This window comes from Hydra vulgaris, chromosome 13 (genome assembly GCF_038396675.1).
Source record: "Hydra vulgaris chromosome 13, alternate assembly HydraT2T_AEP".
Lineage (NCBI taxonomy): Eukaryota > Metazoa > Cnidaria > Hydrozoa > Anthoathecata > Hydridae > Hydra > Hydra vulgaris.
In genome coordinates, this window is record NC_088932.1 from 17,628,364 (window position 1) to 17,650,815 (window position 22,452).

The 22,452-nt window shown below is 27.8% G+C and overlaps 2 protein-coding genes across 2 annotated transcripts in view; both read right to left on the bottom strand.

Annotated features, from left to right (window-relative positions):
- LOC101240223 (KAT8 regulatory NSL complex subunit 2) overlaps positions 1-2,445 on the bottom strand; it is a 39,431-nt gene extending 36,986 nt beyond the window's left edge. Inside the window, exon 1 of the mRNA XM_065816792.1 lies at positions 2,122-2,445. Within this exon, the coding sequence (XP_065672864.1) occupies positions 2,122-2,404 (283 nt within the window). The 5' untranslated portion in view covers positions 2,405-2,445. The remainder of the gene's footprint in view (positions 1-2,121) is intronic.
- Positions 2,446-17,316: 14,871 nt separating this feature from the next.
- LOC136089697 (uncharacterized) lies at positions 17,317-18,570 on the bottom strand. Its single transcript, XM_065815756.1, has 3 exons — positions 18,567-18,570; positions 17,886-18,457; positions 17,317-17,787 (listed from the first exon to the last, which is right to left on the bottom strand). Exons 1-3 carry the CDS (start codon positions 18,568-18,570, stop codon positions 17,317-17,319), a joined length of 1,047 nt encoding a protein of 348 aa, XP_065671828.1.
- Positions 18,571-22,452: the final 3,882 nt, after the last annotated feature.

Below are 22,452 nucleotides of genomic sequence, written 5' to 3' on the forward strand. Positions count from 1 at the left end.
TTATTAAATAAGGGGACACTTGTTTATTGTTGAATTTCTTAAAGTGATTTGAATGTAATTACTGCAGAGTTTTTTAAACAATTTACACAACTACACAATTAGATTGGGTTTTCCCCTTTATAAAAGAAACGTTTGCGCAACCTAAAACATTTTAGTTCAACTGGAGACCTTTGACAAAATAAAAATTGTAATTAAACGAAGATTACCACTTTTATGCATTGTTTTTTCTATATCCATTAAAATATTTTATTTTCATTTACCAAGAAACCTAATATATTTTTACTATTTCTTACTAAACCCCCAAAAAAATAATTTTATTTTTGGTTTTAAGATGTTATTAGCCAAAATCGTTTTTAACAATTATTAGTATAATTTTGAAATTTACATATCTTATATTTATAGAACCAGTATTAGTTTTGTTTTTAAAATAAAATAAATATAAGTTTTAAAGTGTCTACTTATTAATCATGTTATTTTTTATTTGGTTATAAAAGTTTAGTTCGTTTTATAAATATATAATGACATTCTTCAACATTCAAATTAACTGCAAAGGGAAAACCCAAACATAACATTTATAACTCGAGTATAAGTTATTTGAAAGAACATTTTTATATTGACACCATTAACTACAAAAGCATATTATTCAGACCAGTATTTTTTTTTTAAATCATAGAGCAGAAACTTACCTTCAAGAAAGAAAAAAAAGACGTTAAAAATTATAAAGTTTTTTGCTAATACCTCGATAAATAATTTGTTCTAAAAAGTTTGATTAACATGAAACTTGTTTTTCCAGGATTTTTTATAATACGCAACTTGTACGGTACTTGGGGATTACTTTAACCGTCAAAAAATAAATAAAAAATCACCCATTTATTTAGCATTTTGGCTTTAACAAAATCTTTGCATACTACTCATAAACTAGTTAACCATTTCTAATCAATGTTCAGTCTATGATCATTTCAAAAAATTAATGATGAAGAAAGAACTTTTCTTAAAAAGCAATTTCAAAACTGAAATGTAAAATAAAGTTATATGTAATACAAACATTTTAAAGTAACTTAAATTAAATTTATTAAAATAATTTTTTTACTTTAACATAGTTTGGAAATTTTAGCAGTAAAAAAAAATTGTAAAACGGAGTTAAAATTCTTAAAAGAATTTTAATTAAATTCAATAAATTAAATTATTATTTATTAATACTTAATAATAAATTTAATTTAAATTTAATAAAATAAATTAAAAATAAAATTCTAATAAGTTTTAAAAGACTATTTAAATAAACTAATTGAAAACCGTTTTTGCCTAACGAAAATTGTGTAAGACATCTGTGAAATCTCCAATTCGTGCGTAAAATTTATTAAATTCAATATTACATTTTTTTATTATCATTTAAAATAAATTAATTTCTTTCTTGACATTTGTGTAAATGAATTAAATTATCATATTTTTTTTTATTATTTCTTAAAATTGCAACTTTGCAAATAATGATTTTTTACTTTTAAAAGGTTATTATCAAACAAAAAATATTACTTGTTGCAAAGCAAAAAAAACCTGAAGTTAATTACTTTACTAACGCTTTTTTATTATTATTATATAAAAATACACTCTTTATGAGATGTTGTTTAAAGTTTGTAATAATACTTTTTTATTTTTTTGATATATTAATCTAAAATTAAAACAATATTAAGGCTTATGATATCAAAACTGGAATCAGAAAACTATTTTTAGACTATTAAGCCACATTTTAATTAAAACAAAATTAATTTTTAAACTATAATATTAATTGGCAATATTTAAAACTATATTTAGTCTTTTAAACAATGTTAAACTTCGTATTATAATCTATTCTTTAACATGAAAAATATTTTAAATTCATGAGTTTAGCAAATCCAGGAAATAATGAAAGTGGAAACAAAACAAAAAATTTTCTCTCACTATTTCAAAATCAAATTATTATAATCAAAACTTTTAAATTAGATTATTTTCTTTACATTTTTGGAATTTACCACTTTCAAAAATAATGTATTAACATGCCTTTTTTGAATAGCTTGATGAAGTCAAGCTATTTAAATCAAGTAAAAAAAATAAATTATTAAATAACAAATAAAATACTTTGAATACCTTGAGATGGATTACAACATCTTAACATATCAATTTTTGAAAGAAAACTGCATTGTTGATGGGGACTTTTGTCATCTTCTAAAATGTGTTTGTGACAATATTCATAACCATTAAGAGCAAGTAGCACACAAGTACCTGTTGAAGATTTACAAATCGATGCTTGAGACGAATTACTGGGGTTGAGATTGACATCTAAATGATTTTTGAGATCATTATCATAATTGATAATATTTTCGTCATCTTCGTCCGCTGATTGAGTAGCAGATGTTGAAGGAGATTCCATATCTTAGGGAATAACTTGGTAATAAACATAAAAATATTTCACAAAACAAATCAACTTTACAAAATCTTATCAAGAAGTGCGATAATCGCAATATTGTATTTTATTTAATAAATATTACAAAAAAATAATAAAAAATATTAATATTTTTATTAATCAATTAGTAATTAGTTTTTAAATGTAATAACTACCACATCGGACCTGTGTTAGTTTTGTTCATAAACATATAATAATGTTTGCAAATCAAAGTTGCAAATCAAAGTCTAGAGTTTTAATACTAAATATTTTTCTACATTAAAATAAAAACTTAATAAACACTTTTTCAATTTTACTACATTATAAATATGTATACACTGCTTCTGATATAAAATCATACTTTTTTAAAGATATTGGAAGAGAAAAAATAATATTTTGTATACTTGATTTGATAAAAATTATTTTTAACAAAAAGTATTTATTGATAAAAAAAAAAATTTTTAATGTTTAAATAAACAGTAAAGTTTAGTAATTGTTGAAAGCAAAAAAACTATAAATTAAAAAAAAAAACTCCAATTCAAAATACTAATTTATGTATCAGTTTAAATTAAAACACAGGTTTCAGCTTTGTACAGACAATGACAGTAAAGTTTTGAACCCTACTAATTAAAAAACTGCTTGAAATTAAAACTATGGAAATTAAACTTTTTAGAAATATTTTGAAGACATTAAACTTTTTAGAACCTGGTGTCAAAAAAGAAAGATTTATTTTAGCGAGCGCCATGAAATTATTTTGTACCATTTAAAGAAACTGCATTTTTGTGACCTCTTGTGGACACAACAGTTAAAAATTTTGATGCTTATTGTAGAACCTGCATTGCAATATTATTCTCCATTTATTCTTTCATTTTTCTTTTAGTTTTTTTGAATTTTTTAAAATTATAGTCTCCATTTTATGTAAAATGTGTTCCACTGGAACACATTAGTGTAAGTATTATTTAGATTAATTAAGTAGAGTAAGACAACTGAAACAAAAAAAATTATTTCCAATTTTGATGCTAAAACAGGTCAAGTGCAGTGTTTCCAGAAGTGAAAAAAGTTTAAAGTTGAGGAATTAAAGACATAAGAACATAAGAGGCAGATTGTTTAATGTCACCCATAGTGACATTAAACAATCTGCCTCTTTTTTAGGATGTCAAAAAAAACAACCTTTTTGAAAAATATTTGCTTGCACCTTCCTAATGTGATTTATATAATAAAACGAAGTTGGATTTAAAAAAGGAACCCAAAAGACCTTTGAAACAGATCCTTGAACCAGACTCTAATATTACCACTTCAGATCACTTAGTTGTAGTTAAACAGCCTCATCTAAATCTCTATAAATCCACTCGCCCAGTTCCCAGTAAGGTTGCCTACCGGTCAGGTGGATTTGCTGACACTGTTGCACTGATACGATGTACTGATCTTGAAACCTTAGTTGACTCACCGTATGAAAAACAAACTGCTTCAGACATCTGCCAACCTCTAATATATATATATATATATATATATATATTTAGGGTGGTGGTAAAAACAACTTATTTTAAAAATGTCAGCTGACAACCCCTAAATGTGTTTTATATAATAAAATAATACTGGATTTAAAAAATTTTTGAATAAAAAATACTTTTACGGGTGCCACAGGGCCCTTATACATCAAACAGGTTCCTAATATTATAAAAAAAAAAGTTTTTCAAAAGTAAATTATGTTGGGTCTTAAAAGAAGCAAAATTTTATAAAAATTCTAAAAATAACAATTATTTTATAAAAAACTATTATTTAAGATTTTTTTGAAATTATAATTAAAAAAAATAAACTTTTTTCATTTTTAGTTTAAAAGGTCATTTTTTTGCAATAAACTATAAAATAACAATTTTTTTTTTTAAATAATTGTTATTTTTGAAATTTTTATAAAATTTTGCTTCTTTTGAGACCCAACATGATTTACTTTTGAAAAACTTTTTTTTTTTATAATATTAGGAACCTGTTTAATGAATAAGGGCCTTGTGGCACCCGTAAAAATATTTTTTATTCAAAAATTTTTTAAATCCAGTATTATTTTATTATATAAAACACATTTAGGGGTTGTCAGCTGACATTTTTAAAATAAGTTGTTTTTAGCACCACCCTAATATATATATATATATATATATATATATATATATATATATATATATATATATATATATACAGACCTTCCAACTATCATGGTTTTATAATGAACCTCACGGTCTCACGGTTGATCCAAAATTCTCAAGATAAATTTTAAAAATTTTCCGTAGAACTTTTTTTTTCTATAGAAGAAAAAATAACAGCAGCCTTTGCACAATCAACTCCAGATGTTAAGCACATATTAAAGAAATGACATGTTATTGTTTTTGAGCGGTTAGCATCAAATATTTTGATACATATAGGATTCATCTTATCAATGCCAGAGTCATTCAATTCATCTGTGCCTAACTTTACAATGTTCTACAATGTAATTTTGACAATGTGATTCGTTTATAATAGCCATTGTTTTAGTTCGACTTGCTGCATACTAGGGTGCATCACAAAATAACAATTTAAAAAATTGATTTTGTCTGACACCTAATTGTGTTCTATATATCTAAAAAACAATGACTTTCAAAAATTTTAGAATAAGAAATATTTTTAGAGGTCCCCCGATACCCTTGAATATTTGACCAGTCCCTAATGATTTCAAAAAAATAGTTTAAGTGTTGATAATACAAACTCTATGATTGGAAAAATAAATTCAGTTGCATCAAGATTTTTTTAGAAAAAAATAATAATATCTTTATTGGTGGCTGCCCTTGTCATCTTGCACACTTAGCTGCTAGTAAAGCACATAATGTTTTTTGTGATTATATTGCATTAAATGTCAAAAATGTTATGATTGACTTGTACTATTGGTTTGATGAGTGCAAAACGAAAAGGCAAATTGAGAGAGTACTTTGAATTTTGTAATCAAGAATATAAGGCATTCTAAAGCATCTATCAGTTAGAAGGCTATCTTTAGAGAAATGTATTTCAAGAGCTATTGTCAAGTATACAAGCCTGAAAGCTTATTTTTCAAGTGAAAGTTTTGCTGATGAAAGGTTTAAGCGTTTATATGACAAACTTCATAATCCAATTTTGGAACCAGCAATGCTTTTTCTAACTTCAGCATTACCTTTGTTTTTACATTTCAATCTACTATTGCAGCGAAAAGAGCCAACAATTCATTGTCTAAAATCAGCAATGGAAAGTCTAGGCAAAAAGCTGGCTAAGCGCATTATTCTACTAAACAAACTGAAAAACACTTCATCGGTTTTAGAAATAGACTTAGAAGATTCAAAAAATTATATTGATACTCAAGATATTTATCTTGGAGTTCTAACAAAACAAAAACTCAGGCAACTCTTTGAAACAGGAGATATTTCACAAAAACAATATAAAGAATTTCATGATGCTGCTTACTATTTTTTTAAGTCGTCTCTTAAATATATTAAGCACAAATTTCCTCTTAATGACGATTTAATTGTTAATGCTGGTTGGGTGGATGTTTTAGACCGTGAAAACTCGAAGTGGGAGCAAGTTCAGTATTTTTATGACCGGTTCCCACACTTGATGAATGGTATCAAACCTGATGAATTGTATGAGGAGTTTAGCGATTATCAGATTTTAAAGAACAATGATTTTGATAATAATGTTTTTGAGGAAGCTAAGATACCTGAAAAGATTCTTGATGATATTGGAGGTGAACCTTTGTTTCACTACAGAATTGACGTTTTATGGTACCATATTTCAAAAATGGTTATTCCCAACACTTTAGTTAAATGTTTTAAACTGCTACCAAAATTAGCTGAAATTGTTCTCATTATTCCCCACAGTAACGCTGAGTTAGAACGATTGTTTAGTATTGTAAAAAAAAAAAAACTTGAGAGATCAGCATTTAAGTTGGATGGGACAGTATCAAGTATTTTAGCGATGAAAACAATGTTTCCCGAGGCTACTATACCGTGTTTTCAATGGAAACCATCTGAACAGCTGTTAAAAACATCAAAAAAAGCAACAAAAATGTACAATGCTAAACATAATAAATAAATATTATTTATTTATTTATTTATAAAACGTAACTTTTCATTCTATTTTAATTTTTCTTGTTTGAAAAAAAGCCCTTTTTTTTTAATTTTACGCTTCCCAAGGTTTTTGTGTAAATCTCAAGGTTTTTTTTAATGAATCTCAAGGTTTTAAAAAAAAAAGGTTGGAAGTTCTGATATATATATATATATATATATATATATATATATATATATATATATATATATATATATATATATATATATTTGTGTGTGTATGTGTATATATTATTATTATTCTTATTATTATTCTTATTATTATTATTACTATTATTATTATTATTATTATTGTTATTATTATTATTATTATTATTATTATTATTATTATTATTATTATTGTTATTATTACTATTATCATTATTATTAGTATTATTATTATAAAATATATATTACATACTATAATATATTAGTATTACTAATATTATATTTTATTAATATTATATACTATATATAATATTAATAAAATATACAAATACTATAAGTATATTTTATTAATATTATATATAGTATATAATATTAATAAAATTAATAAGACTAATATTATAGTATGTAACAATTAAATTACATTGTAATTTAAATCTGTATATAATACAAAAAAATAAATACAGAGTAGATAAGACTTGTACAATAATTTACATAAACTCGTAATTTGTGTGTATTTTTTCTATAAATTTTATAGTTGTCTCGTTAACTTTTTGGCGATCTTTAGTAATTTTTAAGTCAAATTTTCAATTTTCAACAGTCAAAAGTTATTTGCTTTTTTTTAATTATTACGAAGCAGCGAGTTTCAACGAGATTCTCTCCGTCCGTATTGCCGTAAAGTAGTAAAATTACTACTTCATCCATTTTTCTTTGCATAAAAAACAACAATTAAACAATATTCGAGTCTATTTTATATTAACACAATCCTCTTATATTATTTATATCATTTTTTCAGCATTTTACTATAATAGTTTATTTGGCGTTGAGGCCCGTACGAACAAATATATATATATATTTTTTTTTTTTGGGGGGGGGGGGGGATGGGGGATGGGGCAATACAAATGAGTAGGTCAAACAGGAGTAGGTCAAAATTTTTTATCAAAGGAGCTTACGCCAAAAATACGGATAACAAATTAGGTCCTTTCTATCATTTTTTTTCTTTTATTTCTTAATTTGTAATCGCTTACTTTTTTCTAAAAACTAACTTCGAAATTATTTATTTGAAAAATTATTTGGGGGGGGGGAATGCTCCTTGACAGCTAAGGGCCTGAACGTTTAAAAAAAAAACCCTCTTAATCGTTAATATTAGTAGGAAAATCTTTTTTTATTATATTATTCAATGTTATGAATTATGTGAAACTAAAAAAATAAAGTAATAAACTTTACTAAAAATAATCTTTATGGAAACGGAGTGAAAATCAAGAGAACACAGCTGACAGGTAAGTTTTATACAAACAACCAGGGGTGATTTTAGGAAGAAAATGGGGGAGGTGAAACTTTAAAAACTGTCAACTGCTTTATAAAAAAAAGCGTTCTCAAAACATAAAACCTGCCGACTGAAATGTGTCAAATGTCGACTAATTATAGTCATGAAAAGATTTTAATGACCGTGTTTTTTTTTGTTTTAATTTTTTTTTATGGTTATTATTTTTATTTATTCTTATGACTATGGACTAACCGATTAAATTCCTGAAAACCGAATATATCTTTAAAATAGCTTTAACTAATTCGCCTTGTCTGGGTCACATACCTTCCTTTACCCTCCCGTAGAATTGCTCCTGCAAACAAACCAAGAACTATTGTAACCAAATTACTCGACCACAAAGAGAAAAAATTCTAGAAAATGTAAACAAACTCAAAGGTTTGGAAATATTCATAAACGAAAATTTACTCAGCCGAAACTTTTCGAAGAAAGAAAGAAACAAAGATATGTATCATTAGCAAGTTTCATACGGGAAGGTCTGGGTACTAATAATTGAGCTGTAGGGGTAGGGACAAAAAATTTTATTGCGTTTGTTTACATTTATAGCAGTTTAAAGTGAAGCAAAATACAGTCATCAAGTTAATAACTAATTTACTATTACTGTTATAAATGGAATTAAATATTAATGCAGTTAACATTTCAACTGCATCAAGAAAGATTTGTGTTGAATGGCTTGTTAACCACGGACTGGGTGTCACAGGCTCTGTTATAGAGTTGCAAGGCAGAATTTTGAAGTTCTTACCATATCCAAAACTAGTTAAGAAACTTTATCTAAAAGCAAAAAAAAACTACTTATTCAAAACAAGTTTACATGTAGACGAGATACCACACATGTCTCAAAATTGGACTGGAAATGAAAACCTTTACCCTTGTGTAAACTCTGAACTTTTTAAAGAATACATACTCAATAAAAGAGAGGGTACATTTGGACAACAGCAAAAAGCATACCAAATGTTAACAAGCAGAAAAATTATATCAGTTAAAATACATTCAGATAACAAAATAGTATATGTTAGAGCTTTCATAAGAAAATCTTATAGCCACGATGCACGCCCTGCTTATTTACTTTTTGTAGGAGGGACACCTCGTAAAGGTTATTGTGAATGCCCCGTTGGTCTTAGTGGGCTTTGCTGTCATGTTTTAGCTATCCTTCTTTACTTAAAGCATTACGAGGACACAAAGACAACAATTTTAGAATTAACGTGCACACAAGTGATACAGAAATGGCATAAAAGATCAAAAAAAGGTTCTATTCCAATGGTCCCACTATCTCATATTAAAGTAAAATCAGCAAGAAACAAAAGTACAATTTAAAACTTAAAAATCACACCAGCAGATCCAGAAAGTTCATCTTTTAAAAGAGATGTTTTAAAAATGAAGCAAAAAATTAAGGAAGGGCTGAAAAAGGAACCCAATTTTGAAAGACATGTATATGATACTCTTTGTTCAATAGATCTTGGATATGAATCTGCACTAATGGGGCACTTAAGATTTAGATATGACCCTGAAAGTTTTAAATCCCAACTCAATAAGTTAAGTTCTATAAATGCAAAAAGTCGTACTTTAAATGAACAAGCAGTAAACCCACAAAAATTCCAAAATAATTATAGTAAAATACCAACAATATTGCAAATAATAAATCAAAATAAAGTAAACATCGAGGTAACCATAGTTTCCCTGGAACAAGTTATTGTTTTAGAAAAAATTAATAAACAACTTTTAAATGAGGATCCTGTTATTCACATTGATTTGACAAATCTTATACCATCACAAGGACAATACACAAATCATATTAATGTCAAACTAAATACCCAGGAGTGGATGGACACAAGAAAAGGGAAAATAACGGGGAGTCGATTACCAGCATTGCTAGGAATATATGGACAGGAAAAATTTACAAATTATTGGAAGATAGTTAAGGAAAGATTAAATGAAAATGATATTTATAACACATAAAACATAAAAAATTTTGAGCGTGATCATAAATATGAATTTATTGCACTTCAGCACTTTGCAAAGATTTCAAAATGTTCTCCTGAAATGTGTGGATTTTTCTATCACCCAGATGATTTAAATTATGGGGCAAGTCCAGATTGCCTTGTGTCACATCAAATTATTTTGGAAATTAAAACACGAGCAAAAAACAGTGACAGTCCATTGACCCATTTAAAAAACCAACCTCAGTATTACGTGCAGGCTCAGCTTGCACTACTATGTACAAAATCTAAATACTGCATTTTACAATCTTATCATCCTGAAACATTAAACTCAAATTTCTTTATTATTCAACTAAATAATTTACTGATGTCAGTTATCAAGGAAATATCAGATAGCATTTTGCATTCAAATCCAATAAAAGATTGGCAACATCATGAACATTCTTTGCTCACTACTCTTGGAAATAATGTTGTTGGGAAAATTCCTGATTTTAAAGAACTAAAACCACTTAGATCGTATATTAGAGAACTTGTAAAAACATCAACATTTCTATTAAAATTGGTATAAATGTTTAAAATTATGATAAAACAAGAAAATATGTTTTTAAATAGTTATATATATATTCATAAAATACTATTAATTACAAGATTCTGGCTTTGGCCCAATGGGGCGCATTGTAAGGTTTACAACATGACATAACATTTTCCATGTTGAAGAAAGTAAGTCCATTCTTTGTACTGGCCACACCGCATTAAGAATTGACCAATCACGTACGCATCCTATGAATCTCTCTACATGAATACGGGTTGAAGCTATATCAAAATTACCAGCTACATCAGCTTGTGGGAACTGATGGCTTGATTTTTGAGATGGTCGATTCAGATATATTCCTTTTGAAGCGCATAAATCTTGAATTGAAAACCCTCTGCCATAACTTCGTGTTCCTTCTCAACTAGTTCTAAAATATGAGATTGTTCTGTTAATTCATTATCTGTAACTGAACCAGGGTATATGTCTCCAAAAAGCAAACCTGACCCATTTGGAGAGATTCCAATTAAAGCTTTCCCTGTTGTACAGTTTTTATAACTTGAAAACATTAAAGTGTTAAGGTCATAATTGGTTGGTTGTTGAAACTTAAATTCTGTAGCATCCACAACAATATCGGTTTCACCGTGGCCAGTTTTTTTAAAAACAGAAGGCATCATCAGGGAAATATAAGTGCTTTCGACTTTTAAATTTATCTCTGAAAATATTGTGTCTAGAAATACAACCCATCCAGTGAAAACACGATATATGGTACTTTTAGAAACGCCAGCCATAAATCCAATAACACCAAGATGAAGTGCATGTCTGCACAATGTTAAAACTGAAAACAATTCGGTTTTCTTTTCAAGGAATCTGGTTCCTGTACCTTTGCAATCCGGATATTCAATTAGGTGGCAGTATGGTGCTACACAATTATAAAGGAGTTCAAATTGCAGGACAGTTAAACCACATAAATATTTAAACTGCTTTGGTTTGTCTTTAAGTTTAGAATATTTAAACATTCCTTTTTCAAATTTTTCTAGTTCTTTTTTTAAAATTTGATTTTTTACAGATAAAATTAAATATTTTTTATGTAACATATCGTTCTTTACTTTGTTTCTTTTTTTTTCTTTTTTAAGCTGTGTTATATAATTGTTTGCATTGTTTATTTTTTCTGATAGAATTTTGTTAGCATCTGCTTCTTTTTTTAATTTAGAAAATAACTGTTGTTTTGTTGGTTTAAGTAATGATAAAGGAGATTTTGTAACATAAGAAGGTCGGTTTGTTGGTTTTTTACGAATAGGATAAGGTTTAGACAAGGATATCATCATACTAAGCTTACGTTTTAACCCTTTCAAATGTTTTTTATCAGCTTCAGTCGTTTTTCCTGATATAGTTATTTTGGCCAGAGCATTTTCATATTTTCGTTCCATTATAGCAATTTGGCTTGGTGGTGCAGCAATGTTTGGAATATCAGTGCATAACTCTCTTATTCCAGATGAAAAATGTTCACAACAAATATGCCCATTTCTGAAATTCATTCCTTTTGTATTTAAAACTCGGATATATTCTTTCTGAATAGAAACATCTTTGGGAAGCCTGTAAAACTTTATACGTTCTCCGTTAGTAGTTTTGGTTCTAAAGTTGTTAAAACATAATGCTGCACCACAAAACCAGTTAACCATTTCTTTTAATTGATACAATCAATATAATTTGATATCTAATAATGTTTTATATCTTTTTATTAAAATAAATAATAGTTACATATCGCTAACTTATTTTATTTAGCATATTAAAAAAAATATTTGTTTTGATTTTTATATACATTTTTGACTCGATTGTATTAAGTACTACCCTATTTTTAGTAGTTTAATCGAGAAAAAAACTGATTATCGCTTAATCTAGAAAAATTATCTGATTGGCTAGAATTTTGTCCCTACAGGCAATATTCGCTTAGTTAAACCGCGTCATATGAAACTTGCTAATTGTGCTGGACCAGCAGTGGGCTAATGTTAAAATTTTAGCTAGGGCGTATTGTACTATTGTAAACGGTAAACTAATTGTAAAGTATTTTAAAAAATCTAACATTTGAAATTTTATAAAAATAAAAATTAGTAATAGCGAGTTTTTTTCTCTATTTAAAATGCATTTCAAATAGAAAAGGAAACTGACAGATCAAATTATAAGTTTAAAGCATATGAAATTATTAATTAAATACTTTTAAATCAAAACTCGGATTCTAATAATAACTTTTATAGTAATGAAGAAGTAATTAAAAATATTAAACCATTTTATTATAACTCTAACTCAAAGTATCACTAAAGGAAATAATGATTGCTCATTTTCTATTCTTCAAATTAATATTAGAAGTATTTATAAAACAGTTTTTATATATAATCAAAATTAGTTTCCACATTACTTGCCTTAGCAAAAATTGGTGTCATAATAAAAATATTGAATTATTGTCGTCCATAAAGGACGTCATTCAGAACTAAAATACCAGCCAGACGTAGAAGTTTATTGACTCCCTTCCGCGAGATTTTCATTGAGCATGGGGCGCTATGATACTCTAAAAGTCTCTGCGCACGAGAGCCACCATTCTCCTTCTTCTCGCCATCAGTTAAACTTTGCGCGACGTCCTTTATGGATGTTCTCTTAGATTAAATCTTTACAAAAGAATTTATTACTACAAACTAGAATTTTTATAACGGATATTTCAGATTATTTTTTATAATTTTTATTTTATTCAATAAATGCAAAATGATTCTCACAAAGGAAAATAAAAACACGACAAATAAAAGATACTTTTATTAAATCTTTTCATGATATTAAATCACTTGAAAAATAAGACGAAACTCTAATAATTATAAATGTTGACAAAGTCAATGATATCTTCTTAGCTAAAATTTTAAACATAATAAAGCGTTTCCCAAGTTTTAAAATCAATAAAAGTAAAAACCCCTTTCCATTTATTGATAACGTTACATTTACTGATTATTTCAAAGATTTTCCATGTATATTCATATTTTATTTTACTCTTATTAAATTGTTAAATAGTTTTAAACAAACACATTAGAATATTTCTTTTTATATAGAAACTTTAAAATTAGTGCCTATTTTATAGGTAAATGTACCCCAAAATTTTAAACAAAATAGTCAAAGCAAAGCCTGAACGCAAGAATCCTTGCGAATTTGAAAATAATGTAGCTGAAAACATAAAGGATAAAAATATCTTAATAAAAAATATTCAACTACATAAAAATTTCTTTGCTGAACGAGCTGGATTGATTAGGAAATAAATATGAAAGCAAAGATAATAAAAAAAAACGTCGTTGTAAAATTTTAAATATTAAACAGCTATGTAAAACAAATTTATCAAATGAAACAAAGCAAGAATCAACACATTTTCCTAAACGAAGATTTTTGTAAAACGAACAATAGAACTTTGAAAAAAGTTGTTTAAAAACGCTAATGACTTGACACAAAAAGATAAATATGCTCAGGTTGTTTCCCAGCCAACATTAACAAACGGGTACCGTACGGGGCCCATACGGGTCGTCAACTGGGTCTCAAATGGGAAGACCAGCGGTATCCCGCCGGATCTTGGCCGCGGTTTCATATGGGTATGCCCGCCGGCATACCCATATAGATCCCGCTGGATCTTGGCCGCGGTTTCCATATGGGTATACTTAGCGGGCATACCCATATGGGTATGTATGCCGGGTATCCCGTATGTGTCCCAATCAAATCCCGTACTTAAAAACCGTAAGTGGCCCATTTGGGTTTGCAACTGGGATCCATATGGGAAACCCATTGGGAAACCGCCGGATCTTGGCCGCGGTTTTCCTCTGGGGCCCATATGGGTATGCCCACCGGGTATCCCGTAAGGGTCTCACGAGGTTTACCCATTGCAAATCTTGCAAAACTACGTTTAAATGTTTAAAATTTACAGAAAAAGCAAATTTATATATAACTTGATTGGTTTATTTCAAACAAAATAATTAAAATTACACTGTCGAGATTAAGCAAACTTTAAGAAGATTATTAATCGTGTATCGTTTTAACAACAATGGAAAAGCTTCCAATTCTCGCGAATTGGAAGCTTTTCCATTGTTGTTAAAACGACTTCTTTGAAAACCTCTTTACACAATATCTCGTTTCAATATGACCTGTAAAAAAATTAAAGTTAACTGCTAGTCTTAAATTTTATAGGTAACACGTACATTACTTTTAATATGATATAAAAAACTCTTACGATTTCTCCTAAAACTCTTCAGATAAAAATGTAATTTTCACCATCGTAGGTAGAAAAATATAACCTTTAATTTTATAATCGACATTTATTTCAACATTTTAAAATGTACTTGTAGTAAATAAGCACATGATTGTGATTCATATAATAAATTGATAACGTTCCTTTAGTTTCTGATAAATAAATTATATAAAACTATTATATAGATATAATTTTATATTTATATTGAATATAATTTGATTTATATTGTTTATAACTTTATATATATATTGTATAACTTTATCCATACATACAGAGGGTTACAAAAGTAATCGTACAGTGAATTATTTAACAAATTTAGTCATTTTTTATATATTTTTTCAGGTTTTTTCATCAAATTATACTTTTTAGCAAATTCTAAACATGCTTTTCGATTCTTCTTAGAAATGAAGGGCTTCTTTCTTGCTACTCTTCCATGAAAAATTTGTTTCTTTAAACATCTTCTCACTGTTTGCACACTTACAGTTTGTCCTAGATCAAGTTCTAAATCCTTAGTCAATACACCAATTCAAGCCGCGTTACGGAGAATTAAAAAAAAAACTGGATCGAGTTTATGAGGGAAATAAATCAAGTCAGCTTTTAATTCTTGAGTAAACGAAGTATAAACAAACAACATAAACTAAGCCAATAATCTTTTAAACAAATATAAAACATATATAGATCAAAATGGATTATGATATAGTATGTAGTATGAAAGTTGAAGAATTGAAGTCTTATTTACGTCTTCGTGGCTTGAAGATATCTGGAAAGAAAGAAATTCTTGCAGCTCGAGTATATTGTGCAATGGAAAATAATGTTATGCCTATTAAAACAGCTGAAGAACATGATATAAATACTGAGTACAAAAAAAACTTTTTATTAACGGTGTTGAATTACCTGATCCTTTTAAGCTCAGTAATGGCTGGTTATCAGAAGACGAGGGCCTAACTTGTTGGCCAATATTATTATATCCTGATATACACAATTATTTATTATTTAACTCTGCTGAAATAGCCATTATTGTTATGTCAGACAATAAATTTTCCTTCAGTGAAAACATGAAAACAAATATGACTCAAATAATTGTTACTGATATAGAGCATATGACTGTAGGTCAAAGCACAAATGAGCTTTGGTTTAATTTTTGAAAGCGAGTTATAACTGCTTCAAAAGCTCATGATGTTCTAAAAAAAATTGAAAAAATTAACATGGGCATTAAAGTTGATATGTGGTCATTACACCAAAGTATTTCAGGGCTAACATTTGTGAACCCAGATATACCTGCATTAAAGTATGGGCGAGCAAATAGAAGCAGCAAAGCAGTTTTTTGAAGTGATGAAATCTCTTCATCAAAATTTAACTGTAAATGAATGCGGATTATTTTTAGATGTTGAAATGCCCTATATAGGTGGAAGCCCTGATAGAGTAATCAGATGCTCGTGTTGCCCACCAGCTTGTTTAGAAATAAAATGCCCATTTTCAATTAACCATACAACACCACAAGATCCAAATATATCTCTTCCTTATGTTAAAAAAAATTTAAATAACAAGTTTGTCATTAATAAAAAACATAGATATTATACTCAATGTCAGGTTCAAATGGGAACTGCTAAGATGAACAATTGTTATTTTATGGTATGGACAGCTCATGGGTATAAAATTGATAAAGTTGCATTTGATGAAGCTAGTTGGTTGAGTATGAAAGTTGATTTTTTTAAATACTACAATGATCATTATTTAAAAACTGTCTTTGTAGATTTTTCTATTAACTGATTGGAACAAAATTGTAAAATCTTTTTTTTTAATTATAAAATCCTTCTTATATTTAAATTGGTATTTTTATTGAGTTTAGAAAAAGAAACAATAACTTATTTTCTTATTATAAGATCCAAATAATGGTGTACAAATATTTAGGTAAAGAAAATACTGAAAATCAAATATTCAAGCTATTTATAATAATAAAAAGCAGTAGTAGTGTGAAACATATATATTCATTAAAAGTGCACGGTGGTGTCCGGCATCCCTTACAAGTAATTAAAAAAATTTACAATTTTAATACTCTCGCGTGCTTACTATTGAGTCCTTAATACAAGGGGAGGGAATTAAAGTGTGGGTGGGAATTTTAGTCCAGATCTAACAAACTGGAGGGTTTTATTAAAAAGTGGATGGGAAAATTTAACAAAAATCTCAATCAAGACTCAAGAGTAATTGTAGAGGGGCTTTTAATAATTTTCAGAAAATTTTCCTACCCACAAATCTTATTAATTTTTACTTGCTGAAATGTCAAAAATGTTGAAATGTCAAAAATAAGAAAAATATTCAGTGTAAACCGGCCTTAAAAAATGGAAAATATAATATCATTCACAGATAAAAAATAAAACTTTCAGTGTAATCAGATTTAAAAAATTGTCAATCTATAAAAAAATCATGTGTGTTGTGTAAAACAAAAAAATTGCCATCTGACCTTTAATTAAGATCCCCCTGTTTATTAGATCTGGACTAAAATTTCCCCACCCCCTTGTATTAAGCACGCGTGACTAATACTAAATTAAAAATTATGTTTTAAACTTTTAAGCTTGAATTATTTTTTTATTAAAGCAGGCTTTAAATTGCATAAAGCTGCACACAATAAAATAATATCATCCATATGATGAAGCATAGAAATGGGTAATACATTTTTTAAGCTTCGAAAAGTTTTTATTCGGTTTATGGCCCTTTCAATGTGAATTCTTAAGTTCTTAACATCAGTAGTCTTCTTGCATTCAGTTGCAGTCATTTGACTCTTTACTCTTGCACCTGGTGGAACTGATAAACTGCAATAACAGAATAATAGTTCTTCTCTTATTTGAAATCCTCTGTCTGCCATCACCTCGTCGCCTCTTTCCAACAGATTGTAAAAACCACTGTCACTTGTAATAAATTTATCTGATGCTCTTCCACCGTAACATTTAGATAGAAACGTTATGTACCCATTTGGTGCTATACCAATTAATACCTTGACAGTGTTGTGGTGCTTGTAATCAGACCAAGTCACTGCTTGGTTGTAAAGGGACTTTGGACGTTCAATAAATATTTCAAAACAATCAAGAATCACTCTACACTTGTGATGCTTTGCTTTCACAAAGGACTCTGGTAAGTTTTTTTTATGACTTCACTTGGGAGCCAAACAATAATAGCATTTCCGAGAATATAAGCAATAATTCTAATAAAAGTGGTAAATATATTAGAACACAAAGCTTTTGAAATGTCAAAACGATCAGCAATATCTTCATTTAATAAACCTAAGCGCAACCTCATAAGTGTCATTAAAAATTCTTCTTTGTGTGATAACAGTTTACATTTAGATATAGATTTTAGTTGTTTAACTTTGCTACGTGAATGTTTTGGGCCTCTCCAATAACGAATGGAGGGTAAAAATGGTTTTAACAAACCAAAAATAACATTAAAAATAGCAATCGAAGATATACCAGTATAAAAGTTCATTCTTTTATCATTGTTAACTAATCTCCAAGAGAATTTTTGTTTAAGCTTGACTGTTTGTTTTATTTTTGACTTTTTTAATTGATTAGTAAGGCTATTTACCTTACTAACATAAGAGGTGATAAGTGAAGATTTGTATTCACATGAAGTACAATAGTTAAGTTGTGGTAAGCTCAATGAATACGTATGGTCTGATAATATAGGTGATAAAACATCAGCATTAAAACTAAGACTTGAAAACTCTGTGACAATACTTTTTTCAGTCAACAAAGGTTCTACAACATGGTAAAGAAGTGATTGGGTGCTTCATTAAAGTTCTTCTAGGTTTTTTTTGTTCAGGTTGATAAAAACCCATATTTATTGTTGTATTATTACATATTGATAATACAACAATAATTGATTAGGGTTCATAACAGTTGGAATTTTATCAACAAAATGATCAGAGCATACTCTATCTGCAGTTCCTGGTTTCCATGCACTTCCTTTTTTATTTCCTTCTCGTCTAAGCTGACTAATCCATTGTTCTTTTTTTATGCTATTTCTTTTAAAACTAGGGAAACAATACATTCGAAATGGTGCCTCACATCCACACTCGGAGAGTATCTTCCCTTCGTGTTGAAAACACGTTTTATCTTTCAACTTTTCTAGCTTATAGGAACTATTGGTACATCCTATAACAGCACAGTTAACTTTCATCTTATATTTTATTACTAATTCGCAACTGACAAAATAAATATTTACCCTTCTAAATTCGTTCCAGGACTTTTTCATGCGCGATATTAATAATGGCAGAAGTTCGCTTGAACTCGTGTATTTAGGAGCGCTCAGCGTTGGCTGCATCTTGATTTTTCGTACCAACCAATTCTCAGTTCGTTCAGAAAGAACTATTGGCCGGCCGGTTCTCAGTTTATTTTGAACAGAACCCTCAGTAGAAAATTTTATGATAGGCTGAACCGTGAATTTAGGCATATAAAGCATTTCTTTTATCTGTGACAGTGATTTCCCATTTTGAGAGTGAGAAACAACAAGATTCTTCATCACTTCTGGCAACTCTTTTTTAGTAGGCTTCATTTTCAAAATAACCAATTTTTTATTGCACAAAATGTCCAATTGGGTTTAAAAATGACAATTTTATTAACGCTGAAAATAAAAACATTTAAAATATAAAGCCGATGTAAACAAAAACAACAGATAAGGGGGTCGCACGAAGACTTTTGTAACATACCAAAAAACTGATTTTTCGTAATTATTAATGTTTTGACGCAATTTTCTTTAAATTAAGTATTATTTCTTTTGTTATATATTAAATAAGGATAGTTAAAGCAATTTCAACAAGAATTTATACTAATATATGTGTATATATATATATATTTATATATATTATGGCTGAGGAATTTGCAGCTTTTTAGTCATTATATATATATATATATATATATATATATATATAAATTAGGGCGATATATATATATATATTTAAACAACTTTAAAAAGTATTCTACACAATAGAGTGCTCAATGTTCTTAAAAGAACAGAGCAATTATATTAGTAGTAGAAAATCACTTAACAAAAATTTTTTCCATTTAACACTGTGTTTCATCAACAAAGATTCATCAGAAATGGATGATCAAATTAATAAAACTTCAATTTATACCAAAATTAAATTACAGGAAGTTGCAAATGTCTTAACTACTGTAAATTTTCACACATTTGTGGAATTTGCTGACACTATTATAAAAAGAATTCTTTAGAAATGATTACTTATGCTATTTTTTTTAAATGTTTTTTTAAAAAGGGTAGTTAATGTAAATATTATTTGAACTCATTTATTTTTATAGTTTTTTAGGAGAAACTTATTTTCGTGCCTACATTTAGAAATTAATTCCGATCTTTTGTTTAATAAGCATTCTTGATTTGCATGTGTAATTATTTCAAATTTTTCTTGTAGGCATAGTATGCATTTTTTGGAAATATTGTTATATGCAGGCGCTGTTTTAAGCATAGACCGATTCAGTATAAAATCATCAATATTTTTTTCTTTTAATTCCCATATATATTTTGACAGCATGGTGTCTTTTGAATACTTTTTATTCTTGAAAGATTGCTTATGATTGGCAAAACGTTTTTTTGAGCACTCTATTGTGTAGAATACTTTTTAAAGTTGTTTAAATATATATTAGGCTCCTTATTAACATTTGTTGAGCACTCTTAATTGTATTTTAACATTCCGTGTAAATATGGAAACTAATAATTTCACTTACTCGTTGAAAAACATACCTATACTAGATGAAAAAAGTTATACTATTTCTTTGATTGATAAAGTTGAGCATTTTATTAAAAGAATTCGTTGGAAAGCCCTTTTTTTCTTAAAACCAAATACAAAAACAGATGATACATTTAATAATAATGATAATTATGGATTTAAAACAAAAAATTCCCCACCTTTTATACCTGATTTGGAAAATTTTGAAAATGACCTATTACATTTAATTAAAACAATCAAGTTTCGCCCTATAAAAAACGAATTTCAAACAGAATTAAAGTTAGATGTTAAAAAAATTAAATCAAACCCTAATATTTTGGTTTTTGCTGATAAAACAAATAATATTTACCAACTCACAACAGAAAACTATGAAAAAATTTTACGCGACAATATTACTAGTTCTTATGAAAAAGCCCCTAAAAATTTGGAAAAGGCAATTAATTTAGAAGCGCAAAGTATTGCTAAAAAAATAAACCTTGATAATAGAATTGAATCAACTGCCCCTGCCCAAGCCTTCGTAACACTAAAAGACCATAAACCAAATTTTCAAAACAAACTTCCTTGTAGGTTATTGGTTCCCTCAAAAAGTGAGATTGGACATATAAGCAAAATTAAATTGGACAAAATTAATAATATTCTTAGAAATAAATTAAATTTGCAACAGTGGAAAAATACCACTGATGTTATAAATTGGTTCTCCATAATCGAAAATAAAAATGACTGCACATTTATTCAATTTGACATTAATGATTTTTACCCCTCAATAACCGCAGATATTTTAGATAAGACTATTGAATTTGCAAAAAGCCACACAGCTATTCCTGATGACACAATCCGTATAATAAAACATTGTAGAAAAACCTTACTTTATTTTAATAAGGAAACTTGGAAAAAGAAAAACATACATGACTGCTTTGATGTAACAATGGGCAGTTATGACGGAGCAGAAATTTGTGAATTTGTTGGACTATATATTTTAGATTTGTTAAGTAAAATAATCAATATAAAAGATTTAGGCCTTTATCGCGACGATGGTTTAATAGTAATGCGTAGAAAATCTGGTCCACAGCTCGACAAAATTAGAAAAGATATTATAAAAATTTTTAAAAATATTGGCTTTCAAATCAAAATAAACATAAATTTAAAAATTGTGAATTTTCTTGATGTCACATTTAACCTCTCTGAAAATTCATATAAGCCTTTCAAAAAACCAAACGATGAACTATTATATATTAACATTAACTCTAACCATCCACCCCAAGTTCTAAAACAAATCCCGATTTCAATTAATAACAGACTAAACCAAAACTCCTCAAATGAAAATGTATTCAATTCCTCTAAACGAATATTTGAAGATGCCCTAAAAAAAAGTGGTTTTGAAAATTTTGAACTAAAATTTGACCCTGAAAAAAAGAATACAAAAAAACGAAATAGAACTAGAAATGTAATTTGGTTCAACCCCCCATATAGCAAAAATGTTTCTACTAACATAGGAAAAGTGTTTTTAAAATTGCTTGATAAGCATTTCCCGCGATCTAATAAACTACATAAAATTTTTAATCGAAATACAATTAAAGTTAGCTACAGTTGCACAAAAAATATGGAAAGAATTATAAAAGGTCACAATAAGGCTTTGTTAAACAAAAAAGAAATCCTAAATGAAAAAACTACAGAAAATTGTAATTGTAAACAAAAAATCAATTGTCCAATGAGTGGAAGTTGTTTATCAAAAAATGTGGTATATAAATGTGTTGTTTCCTCTGAGAATGTACCTGATAAACAATATATTGGCATAACAGAGGGTGAATGGAAAAAACGTTTTGCCAATCATAAGCAATCTTTCAAGAATAAAAAGTATTCAAAAGACACCATGCTGTCAAAATATATATGGGAATTAAAAGAAAAAAATATTGATGATTTTATACTGAATCGGTCTATGCTTAAAACAGCGCCTGCATATAACAATATTTCCAAAAA